Source organism: Candoia aspera, chromosome 1 (genome assembly GCF_035149785.1).
Source record: "Candoia aspera isolate rCanAsp1 chromosome 1, rCanAsp1.hap2, whole genome shotgun sequence".
In the NCBI taxonomy this organism is placed as follows: Eukaryota; Metazoa; Chordata; class Lepidosauria; order Squamata; family Boidae; genus Candoia; species Candoia aspera.
The window spans coordinates 155,774,541-155,798,267 of record NC_086153.1 but is presented as its reverse complement, the minus strand read 5'-3'; the positions used below and the strand labels follow the sequence as shown (position 1 = coordinate 155,798,267).

Sequence of the window (23,727 nt, the reverse complement as noted above, 5' to 3'; positions counted from 1 at the left end):
AATTTGAACTTCTATATCACAGCAAGCTTTTATTCATTACATTTATATCCAGGAGCAATTTCCCTATTTTTTCCCCCACAACAAAACTCCTATGAAGTAAATCAGACTGAGGGATAGTAACCTGAAGTATTTGAACTTGGATCTCCTAGTCCAATTATCACAGATCTCAAGATGAATCAATCATGGATCTAGGTTGATAGGACTTATGAAAACTAATATGGAATATCTGATGAGTTATTAACTAATCCAGTCTCAGCTGCCTATTGATTGTCCTTGATATGCCCAGTTTTTCAAACCTGTGATGGTTTGACTCAGAGAAGGAGGGAAATGCCCAGCCATTGAAAAAAAAAGATACTTTATTGAGTCCTAAAAAAAGTAAAATGCATGAGAAAGAAAATCAAAATAAACCCGCCTTGATTGTGTTAGGTATGTTTAAGTAGAGAAGTCTTTGAAAGGCTTTCAAGATTCTGTTAGAATACCCTAATCTCATTAAAGGACGTTCCAAGAATCATAGTGACTCTTGTTTCCTGAACTCACCTACCTCTATGGGGTAACAAAATCCAGTGATTTTGTTCCTGCTATTGATCAACAGGTGTAGTCCCTAGGCCTCAGAAGTATTCATTCTTAATGCTTTATTAACAAGTTTAGCAAAAAGCATATTTTAAATGCAAATATGAGTACTAAAAAAATAAACAGAAAGCAAAACCACAATTTATATTTAATTCCTGTTAACTAAATATCAGCAGATCGTCTTATTAAACATGTCATAGTCTGCAACACCAGACTAAATCTTAAAAGAGATAGAAAGATCCTTGCCAAGACCCATATTGCAAATTTTATTACAGGAGAAATAATTTGATTGTGTTGGTCTCTGGAGCCATGGGCTCAAACCAAAATTAATCCTTTTCCCAGGAACAAATCACAGAGAGTCTTCTTAATAAGAAAGAAATATTTGAAATTATCAAAGGCCTGACATCCTTTCATAAAACCAGATTGCACAGGATGAACTATTCATTGCGACACTTTCTATAATCTTCATGCCAGAGTTAAAATCTAAACAGATAATAATTTGCAGAGTTTGTGGGGTCAGTTACTGTTTTTGAAATAAATGTTATATAAGCCCCATAACGTGATGAGGGTAGGGCCCCTTTTTCAAAAGATGCATTACATATTTCTAACAACAGCCAGGCTCTCCTTATCTTTTTAAAATATCATTCAGTAGGAAACCTGCCCAGCCAGGAGCTTCCCAGTTTTCACTGATTTAATCTTATGAAATATTTCCTGTAAAGTTAGATATGAGGATAAATCCCTTGGATGAGCCTACAAAATCCGTGGAAGATTTCTGTTAAAAGTCCATTGAGCTGCTCAGTAGGTATATGTTAAAGTATAAATGTGAACAGGACTCCATCAACTGCAACTTAATTGCATTATGGTCTCTGTGCTATTGTCTCCATAGCTGTTCTTATTATAGCCATTTGATAATTTTGTCTCAACTGTTTTAAACAAGAAGTCAGCAATTCATCAGTTTTTCCTACTGTTTCCAATACATCTGCTTAATAACCTTCAATAAATGTTCCACAGTGAAAGCATGCAAGTTACAAATTAAAAGGCATAACAATACGATATAATGCTAAATCACAATTTCTTGCAGAAATGTTCAAAGCTTCATTTACATCCTTTTCTAAATTTCTAAAATTTCTTCAGTGAAGTACTTTTAGTTCTTTCCTCAAAGAGGCATAGCCTATAAACTTACCTTGTTTATAAACTTTAAGCATGTCCAGACAACCCTCACATTTAAAAATACATCAGCATTTTATGCCAGAAAGCTAATATTTGAAATTACTACCAACAGAGAATGTTTTCAAGCAGTGTGGGTCTCACTGCCTGTACTCCACTCCAAGTATTTCTGAAATGAAAATAAAATTGGCAGGGAAGTCCTAGTGAAATGCCACTTCAGGTTGTTCTACTGATTGCCTGGGATCGATTATTACACATTAAGGAATATAAAATGTCTTTTCTGAAAAGTAGGTTGCGTATTAAAGCAACAGTGCAGAGGAAAGACCAACTTTCAAGAGCAGTATAATTTGATCATACAGCCAATTATTTGCACAAATAAAAGAATGGACAGATTCCCAAAACAGCATTGAATTTCTCCAGCATGAATGCTGAATTTCAGAAATGTTAAGGATGCTCTCTTGCACAAATGTGTTAAAAGTCCTAAGGCATGGACTCCTCGAAACTTAGTGATAGAGGAGACAAGATTTCTACTTTGTCAGATATTTATTTCAGGGCTTTCTGACACATAATTTGAGTATAATTTGCTGCACAGTTCACAAGGCCTGCAGTTATGGGAAATCTTCAGTTATCCGTTTTCCTCCTCAGGGAGGTAATAAAGCTTATCAAAGGCTCCTGATATATATCTGATTCTTTCTATGGCAGACTGACAAACTTTAGCAGGCATGTTCAGTTCAGAAAAAAAAAAAAGTGTTACTTGTTTTTCTTCTTTTCCTATCCCTACTTGTCTATAGGTCAATTATATTGTGCAGCCTATTCATTTATAGAAACCATGTGTGTATGTAGCCAACAAATTTGAAGAGGGTTAAGGCACATATTTTGCTGTTAAACTGTCCACAGGAAAAACCAATCAATGAGGGAGAGTAAATTAAGTTTTCAAAACCTTAAAAAGTTGTCCCTAAAAAATCCCAACCCCTCCATAATCAAAATAGGCTGAAATTTTTTGGCCTCTAATGGATAAAAATGGTACTGTGGGGCTGCATGTATAAACCTGGAACTAACAAGTAGAGTCAAAAGCCATGGCTTCCACTTCCTCAATTGTGTGAGAGAAATCCCAGTTCATACATCACAGTAAACTAGCCCTAGAAAGACTCCCTTGAATTATTCAATCACTCTTATAGGAAGGAACCACATGGAAGTAGACAAGTACAATCCCTACAAACCGGAATTCTGAAATATCACAATGCAAGTACATAAGTATCAAGGAAAAGGTTCTGCCTAACAAGTATATTACAGGGTGTAACATTTGTACATGTATATAACTTGGAAAAAAACATCCGAAGTTTCCCAGTGTAAAGACCGTAAAGGTTTTGCGCAATAACTTGAAGCTTATGAACTGTGGAATTCTGATTGAAAGTAGCAGCTTTCCCATTTCTCCATTTATTGTGCACTCCAAAAGTACAATTCATGAGGTTCATAAGACTCTGCAGCATCACATTCAATATGCTGCAGGTACTTTCTTTTTTATCTGTATATAAAACTTTTATTAAAGAAGTTTTTCCACAGAGTAAAAACAATACAAATTTTAAGTTAAAAGAGAAATAGAGAAAAAGAATAGAAAAGTGAAAAAGAAAGAAAGAAATAGAAAGTAAGAAAGATAATAATAATAATAATAATAATAATAATAATAATAATAATAATAAAGAAGTGGCTTCCTATCTTCTTAACAGCAGTTATAAGTACATTTATATTTTACCCTCTCTCTCTCTGAGGTTACATCATAATTACTTTCCATAATACGCTGCAGGTGCTTTCATCCCAGGTCACATAAAGGAGTCTCATTTGTGTGAGCAAAAACGCTTTGCATAAGCAGAAGAGTTCTACTGGATCCAAATCAAATCTTTACCATAGCACTTTAGCAGAAATAAATATTAAGCAACTCCTCACAACAACCAAGCACTGTCACTGTTACCAAAGTAACTGCTTATAGGAAGGATATCCTCTTCTATGTATGCACATATGTATGTGTATTTATTCAATAAACTACTGTCTTAAGGTATGAGGTATACGATTATTCTGTTTTACACTGCAAACCATGGCTTTGCAGTAAATCTTGGCTCTCCAGATGTTTAATCCCTTGTTCAGGAATTGGCTTACAACCAGGCTAGGTTTTATTACATACAGAGAGAGACACACACAGAGAGAGATTATTTGTCCTCTGCAGTGCAAATAAATCAGTCTTTATATAGGTATATGGTCCAGAGTTTTAAACTCTAAGGCTTTTTCCTCCCACCATTGTGAGTTAACAAATACTTGGCCACTGTTGAGACTTGGTGCAGCTGAATTATTTACTTATCAGCTCTCTCTAGCACGGAACTGCTGATTGCTGCCTTACTAAATCCAGCCGTCACAAAGTGCTCTTTTACAAGGACACTGCATCAGTTCATGCCCAGCTCTGGACCTCCTTGATCCCAGAGTGTTGGCAGAATTTGACAGCTGAATACACATATTTCTGGCTATTCTGTGATGTATCTGAAAGTACATTAAATCTTTGAAATGTTTCAGCACATGGGGAGTGTGGGCATTCTGTTTTCCTGTTTGCAGGAAGTCCTGCCTCATTCCACCTTTTGCCTCCAAGACTTCAAAAGGGAGATGGGTTGATGGCCTTGCAGTTCTACCTCACAGCAACTGCTCAGACTCTTTTGGATGCAGCCAAAACAAATGTACAGAACCTGCACTATACTGATAGGATGTATGCACGTGTGCAAGCAATTTGCTTTATTTCCTTTTTTGCAGAAGAGTGGAAGAGAGGGAATTTCCCCTCCTTGTTCTCAGCATTATAAAGACAGTAAGGGGAAAGGTGATTGCAGATCATCTTCAAACTGCTTCTGAGGAGTTGGGAAGCAGAAATGATGGCAATGCAGAAGGGTCTTAATCAAGAAAACTTTGCTGAAGTTGTGTCTGAACTTCCACCAAAGCTTTTAATTGTTGGTTTTGGATATGAAATACATTGTGCAGGGATGGTTATCATAGCAGCACTACTTAATTTAAAAAAAAAAAAAGATCAAGCATGAGTAAGAGGAATCAGAATCAGATAACTGTTCTTCAACTCAGAAATTTGCAAGGTTTTTATAGACCAAACATTGTACTTGGCTTACTGGAGGCTGCATTCCAAAAAGTAGTAGATGGGCTCAGGACAAAATTAAATGTGATTTCCTATCATTTAAAGTTAACCAAATTAAACACAGTTAATATGTTCCAATCACTGTGAAGGATGGCTATGAAAGATACTGTAATGGTATGTGGGAATGACCTTGGGAGACAGGAGAAAGAGCTGCAGACTGGAAAACCATCATGTAAAAGATGTCTCAGCCCACAGAAGGAGGGAGGACATGGGAAACGTTTCAGAAGAGACCCTCCCTAGTTTTCCGGAGAGTAAAAGGAAAGGAGGGGATAAATACTTTCAGTCTTGCAAGATTCTTTTAATGTAACCTTACAATAAATATAGAGTTAATACTCATAGTTGTGCTTCTTGTCTGGACTGCCTTGCAAGGCTAACAGATAACCTATCATGACTTTTCCAGACATGTACCCATATGCATGGCTGTTTAAAAAAAGACACAAAGTATTAGAGCTGTGTTGTGCTTCATATTCTAAGGTGGGGAAAATGTATTTGCTTTAAGGGGCAACCCACAGGTGCTATGTGCATGTCCAAATGTGCTTGAAAGCCCCTTCCCCCCCCCTTCAAATCTAAAGTGCTGTGCAGCCCTAATAAATACACACCTTCAGAGTCCAAAGAACATAAAATAAGTTTTGTGTATATCTACTGACTAGTTTACATATGATTATAAATTTGGTTATGCAGCATGAGATTTGCTAATTTGAATTTACCAATAGTGAACAAAACTAAATGTGGTTCTATGTAACCTCTGTCAATGGCCTTCACCTTGTGATAGCTCATTCATAGGTAAATGAGAGTCATTCTTTTTAGCAACCAAGAAGAGTGCAATAGTGGAAATAGACATGAAACCTGAGAGTTTTTTCTTGGGGCATTTTATTAAAATATCCCAATATATATTTTATGACAATATATCACTGCAATTCTTATCCAAACAATATAATTTTTTTTAATCCATTCAATCATCTCTGATTCTCAGAGACTGCCTGGACAATTCCCTGAAGTTTTCTTGGCATGGTTTTTTGGAAGTGGTTTGCCATTGCCTTCTTTCTGGGGCTGAGAGAGAGCGACTGGCCCAAGGTTACCCAGCTGGCTTTGTGCCTAAGGTGGGACTAGAACTCACCGTCTCAAACTTTCTAGCCCAGTGCCTTAACCACTACACCAAACTGGCTCTCTATATAAATATAATTGTGCATTAATATAATTCTGTAATACATTGAAAACAACTAGATATACTGCTACCTACTTCTAATTTGAGGACATAAAAGTATTGCAGTTCAGTTATTTTGCTTTCTTTGGTTGTACAACAAAAATTAAGCCAAAGAAATTATACTTTAGCTTTAATTATAAGGAAAAAATAAAAGTAATTCCTTAGTAACAGTCAATTTTATTTATATTGAATTTTGCATTATTGATTACATCAAAGTAGTTCAAAGTAAAGCCTGACCAACATAAAAAATAAGCAATCAATAATAACTTGTCAATCCAAGAAGTAATATGAAACAAGCTGGAATACCTGCTAAACAATTTAGTTTCTCTCTTCAATTATAGGTAAACTATGGCCTTATCAGTGGCTAAAAAAATATACACATTGCTCCATGACTATTCCAGACATGTGCCCATATGTATAGGTGCTTAAAAAATATGGAAAGATATTATTCTTTCCATATTTTTCAAGCACTTATACATATTATAAGATTTTATTCTTATTTATTGGTTTGTTTATATTGTAATTTACATTTTTATGGTTTTAATTGTCGATTCTATTGTAGACCTCCCAGAGTCCCCCTTTTTGGGGGAGATGGGCAGTGATAGAAATTTGAAAAATAAATAAATAAATAAGTAAGTAAGTAAGTAAATAAGTAAATGTATGTATGTATGTATGTATGTATGTATGTATGTCCTGTATAGTGTTGGTGTAAACCAGATTTAGCTAAATTTCATTTTCTTTGCTTATTTGATATCTTTAATTTCTTTAACTCATTAAATTCTTACTCCATTTCTGTATTTGGCACTACACTGTTACTCCGAAGGATGATGGGTATATTAAGTATACTCAAGACTCAAAGTTTCAATGTTTTAACACATGTACTAGGACAGATGATATACAATAATAATGCAACTTTTGACAAGCTGAAACGATCATCTAAAATAGATTTTTTTCACTGTTATTTTCAGCCAACAAGAAGATGCCCCAGCAGAGTCCCAAAATTGTGCCCCCAATCAGGTGAGAACCAGTATGGAGGTAAATCTTAAAAAAGGGGGCTATTGCTGAAGAAGTAATTGAACAAACATCTATCAACTTCATGTGACCTTACTTTTTTACTTCTTTCTGTATTTTATATCACTGCAAATAATCTTTTTGAATCTTTTCAATGTGGATTATGATTGAACAATTTTGGTTCTGATAACCTTGATATCTGTCAAGGGAAACAATGCCAATATATTTGGTTTCTTCTTTTATTACGGAGGAACATGGTAAAGGTGAATACTGGGTTTAAGGGGGGAAAAGGGATATATTTTTCTGGAATGGTCAGAAATGGGGTTGGGGGTGTGATGGGGATTCTTCCATCCACAGAACATATACTTTTTATCCTCGGATGGTGTTTCTTTACCAGAGGCACTTCTGGCTAGGAAAAATGTTTTCAGTTTCTGCTTTTAAATGGGGAAAAACTGCCTCAAAGGGGAATTGAGGATTGCTACTGAACTAGAAAATCTTAACAAAACCTTGTACGAAGTAGAAATTATCAGCATTTATGGGTAATGACTGAACTGCTCTTTAACAAGATGAAAGAATTAAGTATCTATGCAAATCCAATTCCACTCTCAGTGGAATAAAATTCAACTTACCACACTTAAAATGTAAAAATGAAGACTTATCATCACATAATTACCAAAAAGACAGGAGGAATGTTAAACACTTTGAAATAAAAGTATATAGCTATCCATATACAAAGATCTGCATACATTTATATACACCTACACCCCAACACTATAACCATAGCACACCAGAACTATGAAGTGCTTCCAATATAAAATATAGATATATTTTAAATCACCTTTTGCCTCTCCCTTATTCATCTTGTATGCAGTAAACTCTTAATTTAAGGGCCTCAGTTTAGACGTTTTCAGATATAGTATCTGTCCAAACTCTACTTCAAAACAACAGATATAATCTATTGTACTGAAATAGTCCCAATGATTCACATAAATTTATGTTGTTTATGTTATCTATATGAGTTACATAATTTGTGTCAATTCAGGTTATTTGAATAATTATGAATTATGCAAATCAACCAATCAATCAAATCTTTATTTCAGTCATTAGACCAGTATAAAACAGAAGCAAGAAAAATTACACCTATTTAATTAAAGTACTATAAAATTAGAATACTAACATAACTCTGTAAAAAAATCATAATATTGATACTAAGAGTATAGACTAAAGGGGAGCTTCTGAAGGCCACAAAAAAGCTGTAAAAACATATAAAGATATAGATAAAACAAAATAGAAATTTTTAGTAAATTTACCCACACTCAGTAACCTTAGTTATCTGTTTGTGAATTTTAACTGCTGCCAGGCAAATCTAGCTACATTGTATATAACAAATAATTTCTTATGTGAGGTGAGAAAATCAGGAAGAAAACTTTCATTATGGCCTGTAGCACATTTCAGTAACAAGAATGAAAGTTTCTCAACTGTATTGGTAATAGGGACAGCATTAAAGAACATGTGCGATGGCCTCCATTTTGTGCTACATGGACAAGGTTTTTAATGTAATTTTTATTAAAGATTTTTACATGAATAAAAGACAAACAAAATACAGAAAATGGGATTAAAAGAAAGAGAAAAGATAGAGAACACGTGCAGAAAAGAAAAAAGAAAAAAGAAATTTAAAGACATGACTTCCAATCTTCTTTACAGCAGTTACAGATAAACTTAGTATCACTCCACCCCCTTTAAGATTGCAAAAAAGAGTTCAATTCTTTGCATATTCAACCCTTTTCAATTGGCAAATCCAGAAATCACCAACTCAGTCCTGTCCAATTTCAGCAAAATGTCCATAAAGGGTTTCTGATGTTTTGTAAAAGTACTTATTATCTTATCCCTGATCAAACAAGTCAATTTTATATTCTTTTCTCTTAGTCAGTATTCTGGTCTTATTAATCCATAGTTTACTGCTGGGTTTCTCAACCGGGTTTTGTGGCACCCTAGGCTTCCACGAGAGGTCACCAGGGGTTCCCTGGGAGATCATGATTTATTTTAAAAATTATTTCTAGTTCAGGCAACTTCACATTAAAGAGGCAAGTTTCATTCTTTATTTTTAATTTAAGAACACTGTCAGTGCATATATACAGGACTACACATGAAACGAATACAGTATTTTTGTAGCTTCTGGCCTATATCTGAGCCTGAATGTGCAGGGGTTCCCTGAGGCCTGAAAATTATTTCAAGGGTTCCTCCAGGGTCAAAAAATTGAGAAAGGCTGGTTTAGTGTTAAGATGCTTTCGTAGAACCTGGTTTCCTGTCTTCTTCCTGACAAGGTGAACAGGTATATTTCTTAATACATTTTTAACTTTTCATTTCTTGTGTTAATTCTGTACGTCTTGTCCACTTCTACATCCATGTCTTCTTCCTCCCATTCTAAAAAAAAAAGAAAATAGGGCTTCAAGCACCCTCCCCTTACTGCCTTCACGGATTGTTCTGTAACTGCTGTCAGTTTCAGACAAAACTCTTTCTCTTTTAAAACTGGTAGTGTCACATTGTCTAAATCTTTTTTCATCTCTTGGCTTATTGTTCTGTCTCTCTCATTTGTACTGCAGATTCTTCAAATGTTCTGTTAATCTCTCTTTCCACATTTGCAAATCTTTCCCCCATTCTTCCTTCAAATGAAATCAACCCTCTCTTAACAGGTTCAACCCATGATTCTGCCACTGCCGCTGCAATACTCTTTTCAATTTTTTCCAACATCCTTGGTGCAGTCTCTGGAATAATCCCTATTTGCCCTGTTGATGGTCCTTTCCTCCCTTCTTGTGTTGCTTTCTAACATTAGCCATTTCTCTCCTTAAATTCATAATTCAGAAAGGTAGAACTACAAAATAAGAGAGGCTTTTTAAAAATTAACTCTTTAGACCCATCCAGCTCTCCGTGATTCTGTAGTCACATGGTCTTTCACAACTTTCCCTTAATGTTTTGTTTAAGAAAATCCTCCAATCAGTGCTCTTAAGAAAGTTAAAGAGTCCTCTTTCCCATGTAGATATTTAATTTGTTTAATTAAGTCCAAAGTACTTTAAAATAAACAATATTCCAAATTTAACTAATCCCTTAATCCGTTTTAAATTTTCATAATTCAAACTCTTAATAAGCTTTTTGCTTTCAGTTAGTTCTAAATCCTTATAATTATTTCTTTACATTTCACTTTAATCTTGTCCCAAGTCTAAGGAACACTCACCAGGTGGTCAAGTTGCGCTGCTGCTTAGAAGATTTCTGTAGCTGATAAAATAATTATATTCCAAATGTATGCTAGAAAGTGGGGTTTGGACTGAACCCAGTGTCCTTAAAGCAGGCTCTGTGTGAGGCTGAAAGCTTGATGTTTCTTCCTCTGGTCCTGATGCTCCACTCGCGGTCCACCCACAGATTCTCTAGATCCTGGGGGTTGCCTTGTGAGAAGCAGCCTTCCAGAGCATACGTGGGCAATCTCTAGGCTTCTTCTTCTCCGGAGAAGCTCAGCTGGTCTGGGCTTACCACCAGGTCTCCAGTCTTTTCCTCAGCAGTGTCTCTGCTCCTCAGAGACGTGTCTGCTTGCTATTTTCCCAACTCAAAAGTCTCTACATGGACAAGTTCCCATATACACGGGGTATGGTACCAGAGTTACTCTGGTAAATCTCCCATTAAGAACTGTGGAGAGTAAAATGTCAAGCCTGGCTCTGAGAAATGATCTTTCCTGTGCAGGGGAGGCTCAGGTAATTAAGTATTTGCCCAGTTCCCACCTGGAATAAGTTGTGTGAGCTCTAACAAGGGCTGGAATATGGCTGACCTCATTCTGAAATTCTAGATCTAGGACCCTTTCTCTATTGGTTCTTTTGACCTGAGCATATTCCAAAAGGAGCAGTCGCTCAAGTGGCAAGCCATAATGGGTAGGTTTCTCCAGAATTCCTTGTTGCCGTGAAGGTTAAAATTGGTCTGTCAGGACTAATGGAATCAGTTCCAATGGGGAAAAAGTAGCATTTGAGCCAACAGGTGAGTATTAACAGCCACACTCTTTTTGTTGCCCTGCTTCCCTTCTGAACATCACATTGGATGTACATCTAGGCACTTGAAAAACAATTTGAAAAAAAAGTGCACATTCAGATTTAAAAGACATTAGGTTTTAATGGGCAGCCCTTCCTTCCAAATGGTCTGTTGGCTGGTTGACTTTGTGTATTTCAAACTGAAACACAAAAAAGATTCAGTTAACAAAACTAGGTGAGAGATTTCTTGTAAAACTTGGAAGAATTTCCTATATATCGCATAGCTGTATGGAAACCGCTCTGACTGATGGCATACCCACCCAATCATCAATCCACTGACTCCTTTTTCCTTCTCCAAAGGTGGTTTCAGGGCTGTGTATCATGGGAACAAGCTATGTAATATTTTTCTTCAAATTAATAGTAACCTAATCAACAAATAAGATGAGGTGATATGTAAGATGAATATTCCATATCTTTATGATTCTGTGAAGAAATAATTTAAAATCTAATACATGTTTACTCCAAAGGTAAGAATTTGCAATACTGCCAGTCAGATTAGGACTGATTCTGACTCTCAACACTTCAAGCAGTTGAAATTATGTTTCATTTCCATTCAAAGATCTCCAGACCCTCTCAGCAATAGCCAGAAAACATGCCTAGATATGTGATAATAGCATTTGAAAGATGTCCAACAGGAAAGCTTCCTCCTCCCTTCTTTTCCTTTTTTTTTGTTTCCTTGTAGGAGCAAAATGAGCAACAGAAATGCCAAAAATCAACTTGATATTATTATTTTTTCTAAACTGCTTCAACAGTTTTGGAAGCTATAAAATGAAAAGCACAATAATGGTTGGTTTATTTTTTTAAAAAGCAAGGAGAAAGGAGGGGAATATTACTGTTTTTCTGTACAACAGGAGTGGCATCAAATGTACTCAAACTATTCTGCAAGTATATTGTATCTCAATAGATCAGCATTCAGAAAACTGAAAATTAGATACATTTTTTATTCACTGTACATCTAATTTAGCAGCAGCCTGTGATGCCAGATAGTCATCTGAACACTCTTAAATTCTGTTCCCTTGCCTTCTCTCCAAAACCCAGCTCTTCCTTTGGATTATAAAACTTGAAAATGGTAATCACTTTGCAATTATGGTAGAATTTAATCAGATTATGAAAATTTATAATCTAATATTTCATTACATAGCAAGTACCAGGTTTGGGGGCCCAACAGGATAAACACCATTATGTACATTTTAAAAACTGCAGATGGTTAGAATTTACCTAATGGCAGTAATTGTCCAACAGTGGATCAAACATTTACTCTTAAATACAGATTATTTATTGCAATACATAGGAGGTAAAAAAGATAAACTTACCACCACCACCTCCAAGAAGACTTGAATTAGCTGTGAAAGAACCAACAGAAACCAGAATTATATTTCCAAATAGCCAAACTCACAGCACATTCTTTTAAAACTATAGGAAAAATAACATTTTTACTCCACTCACTTTCTGCCTTAATACAAATCCTTTAGGAATTCCAAAAGAAGTTTAAAATGACATGCAAAGTAATATTTATTTATTTATTGTTCAAATTTATATCACCACCCATCACCATCCATTTCCCCCAAAAAGGAGGACTCTTTATTGCTTGTCTTCCAACCCAGCATAAAATAAAAGTGATGTACTAAATTCATCTTATTAAAACTGCTCTGAACATCTTTTTTTTTGCAAAACACGGTAGGACCTTAAATCTAGCTACATCAAAATATGCACAGGAAAAATGATTAAGGATTTATTCCCTTTCAGACAAAAGCCTTACATCAGGGCAGCCGCATAATTGGAATGAAACTTTTATTAATTAATTTTTATTAATGACAAATAATTTTATTAATGACAATGAACCTAAACATAATAAAATAAACCTGATAAACTTAAACATGCTTTCTATTTCATTTAAGAGCCATCACCTGCATACATATGTATGCACTCATAACATCAAAATATATTTATTACAGCAGCATATATATATATATATATGACTTTGTCTATCAGGATTTCACTTTCACTTACATATAATTGTGTATGAGAGGTTTTGGTCATTTTGAATCATAATGTAATCCCTGAAATGTTCATAAAAATCTCACACTGAAACTTTACAGTTTTAAAGTATGCCAATAAAGAAATGCATGAGGAAACTACTGGAAGCCCACAGTGCTGTTAATAGTTAATACTACGAGTTATAGTATTAATTCATAAGGTTACAAGAGATGCATTAATTTATCTATCCAATAAAGCCCATTATATTATTACACAGTTTTAAAATAGTTGCATGTCAAGGACCTCAACAGAAACCAGAAGTGTAAATTTGATGGAAATATGAACATCTATTCAAAAGGCAGGCACCAGGCACGAAACAGAGTTCATGGAATCATGGAGATAGTGCCGGATAAAGTAACAGGAGATTCTTCCAGAACCAATACTATGAGGATGCCTAGTAAGTTTGGTTTGTCAATAGCATTATTACCCAGAGCCTCCTACAACATCTTGCATTATCATAGCCTGGTCTCAAGAACTCTCCTTAGATAAGGAAGAGAATCAGAAGGATGCATCCCAAGGATCAGGGCATCTGTTGCCAGGCCCCAACCATGATGCCAAGCCGGCAGCTAGTCCCTGCCTTGGTTCCAGCAAACTCTGACCAGAACAGAGCTGTTCCAGCCTGTCTTCCAAAACCTTGGTTTCTAAAGAGAAACAGTACCAGACAGAGAGGTACAGGAATGCTTGGCTATGCCAAAGGGCAGAGCTTGACAGGAACAACCTGCTGAAGAAAGCCAGACCTAATCAGGCCAGTTGAGTTCAGATAAGGTCAAAGGCTACTGGTATTTAGGAAGCAACTTAGGCTTAGTAAGTATGTTGGAGTAATGCCAATCCATGAAGGTTTCCGTGGATTCCTCTCCTAGAACTCCTAACTGCCTAGACTTTTCCTTGAGATTTGACTCTTTTTATCTTTGGACTCTCTCACTCTTGCTGCTTCTTGAAACAGTCTGCCTGGTGTGTTTGCTTATGCTTGTTTGAAACCTGGACTAAATTTACAATGTTGAGATTAACCAGGTATATTTATTAAAACCTTAAACCATGTAAGGACTCTAGTTTGTGAGACCAGGAAAAAGATTCAATAATAACACAATCCCTGCCTTCAGCCTTATACCCCGATCAATATGATTCAAAAGGAAAAAGGATTGGGGAAGTGGAAAAACTGATAGCCAAGCATTAGCCTGGATGCAAAGCTAATGGCAACAGAAAACCATTCTGGTACTGTTACCAAGAAAACTACATGGATACATCCATGTAATTATGAGGAATCAAGCCCATCTAGAGGGTGTTTAAAAAAAAAAAGTGCAAGAATACTTTCAGATAGGAAGAGTGAAGCAACTCCCCAAAGTTGTTTTTTCTCTGATAATCTGTACAACCAGCCTGGCTCAGCACTCCCAGTATATTTTTCAGGGATCTGAAAATATGAGTGCCTCTTGATTCCTGGCCATGGATGATAGTGAAACCAGCAAATTCTCTCCTATAGATTTTCATTAATGTCCTGATATAAAAGATATGCTAAGGTATGCAGTATTAAGTACAGTTTAAAAAAACTTGGAAAATATTCATTTTTGTGGCAAAAGAAAATAACACAACTGAACACTTAATTCCAGCAGCTCCAATTTATTCATCTAACACTGAATTAACATGTGGAACAATGCAATTAAGCAAAGATAGATACAGATGTGGTAACATATAAAAAAAGTCCAAAGTGCTAGTCACCAAAAGTGACAGATATGCAAATTATACAGAATCACTCATCAGCTTTAGCAAAGGCTAGTCATACCTTCCAACAAGAACATATAATGCTAAACTCTTTGCCTAAAACTGTAATCCAAGCTCTCGGGTATAAGTGGCAGGAAGTTGGACTGTTTTACATGCAGCAACCAAGCCTAAACATGAGTAATAATTTGGGTTAAAAATGCATTGAGTAATGTAGGATGAAAAACACACCAGAAGTTTTTGTACTATTAATGAAGGTAAAATGGGAAGAGAGCTACTTGAAAGGCTAAGCTTTAAAGCTTTAAAACTACTGACAATGAGAAATAAGTCAATCATTTTAAAAAAATATAACAGAATGAATTACCAAACTTTGCTCCCCAGGTCCACAATAGATAATTTTCCAGTACTGCAATGTGTCAGTCTATTTTCTTTTTAAATGTTATCAGATGTGAACCAAGGTTGCCCCTCCAAATTGGGAGACTTCCTTCCACTGGCGATGGAAGTGATGCCAATGGAACAAGACAGTAGGCCAGTAATTTTCACCTTCCACTCCTTCCCTCTGTATGGATCAGAATATGCCTGTGCAAATCATGCTAACAAAGCACTGCTTTGGATCCACTCCTCGGTAATACAAAAGAGCTGCAGCTGCTCAATGAATTTGTGTATCTGCTCTGGGGAAGCTAGTGAAACAATGCAAATAGTAAAAAGGAAGATATTTCAAGATAAATATGGTATGTTTTTCACTAGAATTGTCAACATTGTTTTTAAAATCTATATAAAATTTTAACCACTATACCAAACTGGTTCTCAAAGAGTACTGAGGAAAAGACAAAAATAAATACAATCTGAAATCTCTGGTTTTAGAAATTGGGTAGTACCTTATGCTTCCTATTATCGTTAAAATGTAAGAACTAATCTGATGTGAAAGGTTTGGTGTTGAATGTTAGATTTGGACTAACTATATATTCACTGTAGTAACATATGGCTGCAAGAGCTGGACCATAAGGAAGGCTGAGAGAAGGAAGATCGATGCTTTGGAACTGTGGTGTTGGAGGAAAATTCTGAGAGTGCCTTGGACTGCAAGAAGATCAAACCAGTCCATCCTCCAGGAAATAAAGCCAGACTGCTCACTTGAGGGAATGGTATTAAAGGCAAAACTGAAATACTTTGGCCACATAATGAGAAGACAGGACACCCTGGAGAAGATGCTGATGCTAGGGAGAGTGGAGGGCAAAAGGAAGAGGGGCCGACCAAGGGCAAGGTGGATGGATGATATTCTAGAGGTGACGGACTCGTCCCTGGGGGAGCTGGGGGTGTTGACGACCAACAGGAAGCTCTGGCGTGGGCTGGTCCATGAAGTCACGGAGTCAGAAGCGACTAAACGAATAAACAACAAATATATTCACTGGGTGATTGTGGAGCAACTGTTCTTTCAGACTGTTATACAGTATTAGAAGTAGCAGTGGGAAGAGTATCCCATATATTGTTCCAAACTTCCTAGGTAAACCTGGGACTTTATATATATAAAATGAAGAATATACAAGTCCCTGAAGTTTTCTTGGCAAGGCTTTTTGGATGTGGTTTGCCCTTGGAAGCAGGCAAGGGAGTGAGAGGGAGTGACTGGCTTAACCACTACACCAAACTGACACTCTTGTGTTCTCTCTCTCTCTCTCTCTCTATATATATATATATATATATGTCTTCCTATATATACTGCTCTTTCACAAACAGAAAAGAGTAAATATTCTGAAAGTATCAATAATTCATAAAGGATAGCACCATAATAAGCTGCTCCCCAGTTTTCTCTAAGCCTATTAAATATAATGACCCCAAATTTCAAATACCAGCTGAAAATTACTTCATAATGAAAGTGCTTCAGCTTTTATATTTATATTTATTTGCAAGCATTCACACCATATGTTTCAAACATTTCTGACTACATAGCACAAGGACTTGTCATTACTCAGAAGAAGTATTGTGGGAATATAAATTTTATATGACATTTAATGATGAATATTTTTCATAATTAGGAAACAACTGGCAGTGAGATTTCCATTCTGCCCATATTTCGGCAACAGGCTTCTTGTGCCAGAGAGAGCTGTCAGGCTGGGGAAAATATTGTGGACTAAAAACTGTCAAAGAAAATCAAGAGAGATGTTTTCAGTTCATCAAAGCCTGTGCCATTTCATATGAAGTACAATTTTCTTCTATATAGACTGGAAGATGGCTCTAGCATTGTGTTTAATCTACTCTCTCCTGTACCTGATGGTTGTATTTTTAATAATGACTGTTTTTTAATAATTGGTTTTATATATTTATTGTTTTATTTTAATGGTTCTACACCACCCAGACTTCAGCAAAGGATCGTTACCTGGTCATGCTGCTGGAGCTTGAGCACCTCAGTGATGCCATGAGCTAAACCGTGAAGGGCCAACCAAGACGGGAAGGTCATGACAGAGAGGTCAGACTAAATGCGATCCCTGGGGAAGGTAATGGCAACCCACCCCAGTATTCTTGCCGTGAAAACTAAATGGATCAGTACAACCAGAGATGTGTCAGTATACCAAAGGAAGATGAGACCCCGAGGTCGGAAGATGGTCAAAATGCTACTGGGGAGGAACAGAGGATGAGTTCAACTAGCCCCAGATGTGATGACGCAGCTAGCTCAAAGCCGAAAGGACGGCTAGCGGCCGACGGTGCTGGTGGTGAACGGCGAATCCGATGTTCTAAGGATCAACACACCATTGGAACCTGGAATGTAAGATCTATGATCCAGGGCAAATTAGATATGGTTATTGGTGAGATGTCAAGATTAAAGATAGACATTCTGGGCGTCAGTGAACTGAAATGGACTGGAATGGGCCACTTCACATCAGATGACAACCAGATCTACTACTGTGGACAAGAAGACCACAGAAGAAATGGAGTAGCCTTCATAATTAATAGTAAAGTAGCTAAACCAGTGCTTGGATACAATCCAAAAAATGATAGAATGATCTCAGTTTGAATTCAGGGCAAGCCATCTAACATCACAGTGATCCAAATATACGCCCCAACCACAGATGCTGAAGAAGCTGAAGTAGAGCAGTTCTATGAGGATCTGCAGCACCTACTGGACAACACACCTAAAAGAGATGTTATTTTCATCACAGGACACTGGAATGCTAAAGTGGGCAGTCAAATGACACCTGGAATTACAGGTAAGCATGGCCTGGGAGAACAAAACGAAGCAGGACATAGGCTGATAGAATTTTGCCAAGACAATTCACTCTGCATAACAAACACTCTCTTCCAACAACCTAAGAGACGGCTTTATACATGGACTTCACCAGATGGACAACACCGAAATCAGATTGACTACATCCTTTGCAGCCAAAGGTGGTGGACATCTGTACAGTCAGTAAAAACAAGACCTGGAGCTGACTGTAGTTCTGATCACGAACTTCTTCTTGCACAATTTAGGATCAGACTAAAGAGATTAGGGAAGACCCACAGATCAGCTAGATATGAGCTCACTAATATTCCTAAGGAATATGCAGTGGAGGTGAAGAATCAATTTAAGGGACTGGACTTAGTAGATAGGGTCCTGGAAGAACTATGGACAGACGTTCGCAACATTGTTCAGGAGGCGGCAACAAAATACATCCCAAAGAAAGAGAAAGCCAAGAAGGCAAAATGGCTGTCTGCTGAGACACTAGAAGTAGCCCAAGAAAGAAGGAAAGCAAAAGGCAACAGTGATAGGGGGAGATATGCCCAATTCAATGCAAAATTCCAGAGGTTAGCCAGAAGACATAAGGAATTATTTTTAAACAAGCAATGCGCGGAAGTGGAAGATGACAATAGAATAGGAAGGACAATAGAATAGGAAGGACAAGAGACCTCTTCCAGAAAATTAGAAACATTGGAGGTAAATTCCAGGCCAAAATGGGTATGATCAAAAACAAAGATGGCAAGGACCTAACAGAAGAAGAAGAGATCAAGAAAAGGTGGCAAGAATATACAGAAGACCTGTATAGGAAGGATAACAATATCGGGGATAGCTTGACGGTGTGGTCAGTGAGCTAGAGCCAGACATCCTGAAGAGTGAGGTTGAATGGGCCTTAAGAAGCATTGCTAATAACAAGGCAGCAGGAGACAACGGCATCCCAGCTGAACTGTTCAAAATCTTGTAAGATGATGCTGTCACGGTAATGCATGCTATATGCCAGCAAATTTGGAAAACACAAGAATGGCCATCAGATTGGAAAAAATCAACTTATATCCCCATACCAAAAAAGGGAAACACTAAAGAATGTTCAAACTATCGAATTCATGGAGCGAGAATTGCCAGATGTACAAGCTGGGTTTAGAAAAGGCAGAGGAACTAGGGACCAAATTGCCAATATCCGCTGGATAATGGAAAAAGCCAGGGAGTTTCAGAAAAACATCTATTTCTGTTTTATTGACTATTCTAAAGCCTTTGACTGTGTGGATCATAACAAATTGTGGCAAGTTTTTAGTGGTATGGGGATACCAAGTCATCTCACGAAGAGTCGGAAGCGACTAAACGAATAAACAACAATGCCACCCAGAGTCATTTCATATGAGAGGGCAGCCATATCAATTTACCAAAGAAATACAGAAATATAGAAATTTACTTGCATCCTGGATCTGATTCTTCATTTGTGACTTCATATAAGCATAATCATTTTATTATATAAATTACACAGTGGGAAATCTTGCCATTCAAAACAGAATCCCCGTTTTCCGTATGAACACTTCAGCTTGTGTGAAGGGGAGCTTATTAGTATTACCTCACAACAAATGCAGAAAATGCATGTACTGTTCTTCCTTATAATTTATAGTGCTTTACAGTTGTTGACACATGCCCATTTAATTACTTAAAAAGCATTTAACATTCTGAATATGTTTATTGATTTTGATCTATTTCTCAACATCTTTATTTTAAGAGCCTGCAATTATCTGGAACAAATGGGAAAACAATGTTTGTGAATGTAGTTCTCTGACTTACTAAATTACATGACAAAATTATCAGAATAAACAAACAATAATCATCTCAATGAATCTGTATAAAATAGAAATGAGTTATATAATTCACCCTTGGGACCTATGCTGAAAAGTTATTAAGAAAATCCATCTCAGTACTAGTAACTGTCTAGTTTCAAAAATATGTTTAAATAAAAACTGTTGTAACAGCATAACTACTTTGAGCTGTTAAACAAAAGGCATAATTAGAAAATACATACACATAGTGAATAACAGAAAACTATTTAAATATTTAATTGGTATTTGTCCATATCAAGTTCCATCATAGCACTTTTCCTATCCTTGAACTCTGCAAATTATTATTTTAAGGACATCATAATAAATCCTTTACGTTTTCATGCAACTGGCAATCTTGAAAATAGATTGCAAACCTCTTTTGTTTCAAAGCTGTATTATTTAATCTCTAATTAAAGATGATTGCTTTAACCTTACTTTTTTCAGCTTCCTCAAATTAAACAGCTTAAACAAAAATGGCATGCTTTATTTTCCAGGTCACTCCTCTTTCCTGATTAAGATACAGTTGTTTTCATAATGAAAGTAAAATGAGTAATTTTACAGAGTGGGAAGAAAGTAAATATTTATAAAGAACTAACAAAAGTGCTACAATTAGACAAATAGATGCATACTGTGGGTTGAAGGATTCGTCTATTATACTTACACATACCTCTTACAGGATCCTATTTAGTAACAGTCAGTCTGCTCAACAGTCTGCGTAATCCGATCACAAGATTAAAATAATAGAAATGCTGGGGAACTTGCAACCTTCCAATTGTTGATATGCTACAATTCCCAGTAACTTCAGCTTACATGACCAACCATAAGGGACACTGGGAATTTAGTTCAGCAATATCTAGAGAACCACTGATAACCTTATGAGTAATGGGCAAGTGCACTGCAAATGTCTCATACTGTAGTGTATACAATGAAGAAGAACAAGTCAACTGTTTCCACCTGGCCAGTACTGCATATATAGAACTATGCTGCTATCCCACCTACTACTCAGAAACTGCCCCATCCTGTTATAAATTAAATTAAACAGCTTAAACATTTGTTCTGTTAATTTACATCTACATGTGGCAATATGGGAGAAATGGTAGCACAGAAACTGCAATAAGAGGAATAAAGGTGAGCTTCAAGCAATAGAGAACAACTCCTCTTTACCAGATATTTATACAATATTTATAATCCTGAATTTCAGAAAACTGAATCATATTCCACTGTAGAATTCTAAATTAAAATAGCTTGTTTTGATCATTCATAGAAAACATTTTATTCTCCCTCAATATTTCACTGTTGTTAATTGAACTGCATCAATTCTGAATCTTGAGTGCTTCCCCTACATGGGTGATGACAATTGGATATATAGCCAAACAAAATTTATCCTGAAAAACAGATAACAGGAATAGGTCACTTGGGGCCTCAGCCCCTATTTTGCAGCCAATAGAATGCCCAAAGATTGTGACATCAAAATTCTATGCAGAACCACCAATTTTGGATGGTGGAAGTTTTTAATGGAAGGAATAGTGTAATCAGGGGTATTAAACCTCTGCCATAAATACTGCAACTATTCAGTACTTTAGTTCCACTTCTGATCCCGATAAAAAGCAAAATGAACTTGAAAATGTTCATCCCCAATCACCAGTGACATCAGAAGATGTATTCACTGTGGCCAAACCCCACCCCATCCCACCCTACCCCAAAGATAGCTTAGTCCTCTGCTAATGAATAAAACCAATAGTTAATACCCTTCTTTTGAGCTTCCAGAGAAGCTGCTGTGTTTCCAAGCACAGAGACAGCAGCCACAATTACAATCTCCCTTCTCTCCTTCAATATCCATCTCTCTCCTGAACCTCCTTGCTGGCTTCTGTTTCTATTGGGATGTAAAAAAATACTTTTAAATTAGTAAGATTTTGGCCTTCAAAGAACTATATTATGCGCCTACAGTGCTCTATTGAGGAGGGGCATTTTTTGTATTTTACTGGTATTATCTTAATGTTTTTATTTCCATGTCTATTATTTTGCCTGGCTATTATGGGTTTTTATTTTATTGTTCTTAATTATTCTTGTCTAAGCTGCCCTCAACCATCTATAAGGATGATGATGATGATGATGATGATGATGATGATGATGATGATTTTAAATAAATGTGCAAATAAATACAAGCCAACAATTAAATAGAAACTAAATATACTGCCTCATAATGAGAGGTCTGATTCTAGTTTTTATGAGTCATAATTAAACCTCCTCCCTCCTCCTTCTCCCTCTTTAAAGTACATGACACTTTACCCAAAATTATTAAAGGGCAACTTTGTCTATTTCTAAGTTAAGCAACTGTACACAATTTTTATTCACTGAAAAAAACTTACATTCAGTATCAACCCGTATTGTCCAAATTAGTATATCAAAACATATATGCAAGCAGATTTCACTCTCACTCAGATTTCCACACCACCAGAATTTCCAGCTCTGCATCCTACATAGCAGTATGAATTTGACCCTCATCATCTTCGCTTTTGCCACTTTCTAAGCACAGAAAACATGGATGGATGATTGAAAACTAGTCAGCATTATTCTCTTGCTGATAAACATGAGTGTAAAGAAAGTTATCCAATCAGTGTCCCAGTCACTGATCTATCTATCACCAGTCTGTGAGATCCCCTTACCTACACACACACACACACACAATAAATACTTAACTGTCCCAGCCCTTTCATATTTTTTCAGTAGGTTATATATCTGGTGAAAAAATATACAGTACAGCATACCTGACTAATTTCATTCAATCAATTCTGCACTGTGGAACATTGGGGCAAGCAAATACCAGCCTGATACCACATATAAGGCAACACTATTTTACTTTTATAGGATAGATTGCTTAATTTAAATATAAAAATTACTTAGCATAAATGCAATACTGATGTTCTCAGTTCATAGTTATAAGATTGATCTGGCACCTTCAATTTTACTGAGGTTCCCTATTCTTAGTCAAACAGGTACCAGAGTGAAGTCACTCCACTCAATCTTCCATCAGTTTAACCACTCTGTGCTTCCGATGAAGTGAGCTACACCTCATGAAAGCTTATGCCTTTTAATAAAATTTGTTAGTTGGAAAAGGTGCCACCAGACTCCATCATTGCTAAAGCATCCTAGATATCTATTAGTTTCCCCCTTCCAGTCATATACAAGAACATACACTGACCCTATCACCTGTTCACTTGTTTTTGCCTACAGCTCAAACTCACAAAGAATCATAACCTGGCTCAGCCAGACTCCTGTCCACCTGTCTAAATCTGACAGGCTATGACACTTCATCTATGTAGCTTATAAGGGAGCCATATTTCCATGTGAAAAAATATATATACTGAACCCAAACCTAGCTGAGAGTGATGAGACATCTTTCTCAGCAATTATACCAGTAAGAGGTAATTTACTCCATGTGCTAAACCCAGAGTTTACCGCAATCCTTAATCTGTTTAGGGCTCATTTTACTTAAAAGTTACAGTGTGTATCCACAAGTTGTTCCTCTGTTGTCAGTGCATTAGCTACTGAACGTATGGTCTGACACTGTATTCAGGTTTAAATTGTAGTGAGTTCTGTATGAACAGTATGAACAGACAGAAGAAGGCTAGGATATAAATGCTGATATACGTGAAAATAAACATGCTAACACAGTACATGGAAATACTGCAAGCAGTATTTTAAATAAAAATTTACTGAAGTATGAATTT

The 23,727-nt window shown here is 36.4% G+C and overlaps 1 protein-coding gene across 1 annotated transcript in view; it reads right to left on the bottom strand.

Moving 5' to 3' along the window:
* MACROD2 (mono-ADP ribosylhydrolase 2) overlaps window positions 1-23,727 on the bottom strand; it is a 1,156,239-nt gene that overhangs the window by 951,146 nt on the left and 181,366 nt on the right. Inside the window, exon 4 of the mRNA XM_063316393.1 lies at window positions 12,517-12,546. Within this exon, the coding sequence (XP_063172463.1) occupies window positions 12,517-12,546 (30 nt within the window). The remainder of the gene's footprint in view (window positions 1-12,516; window positions 12,547-23,727) is intronic.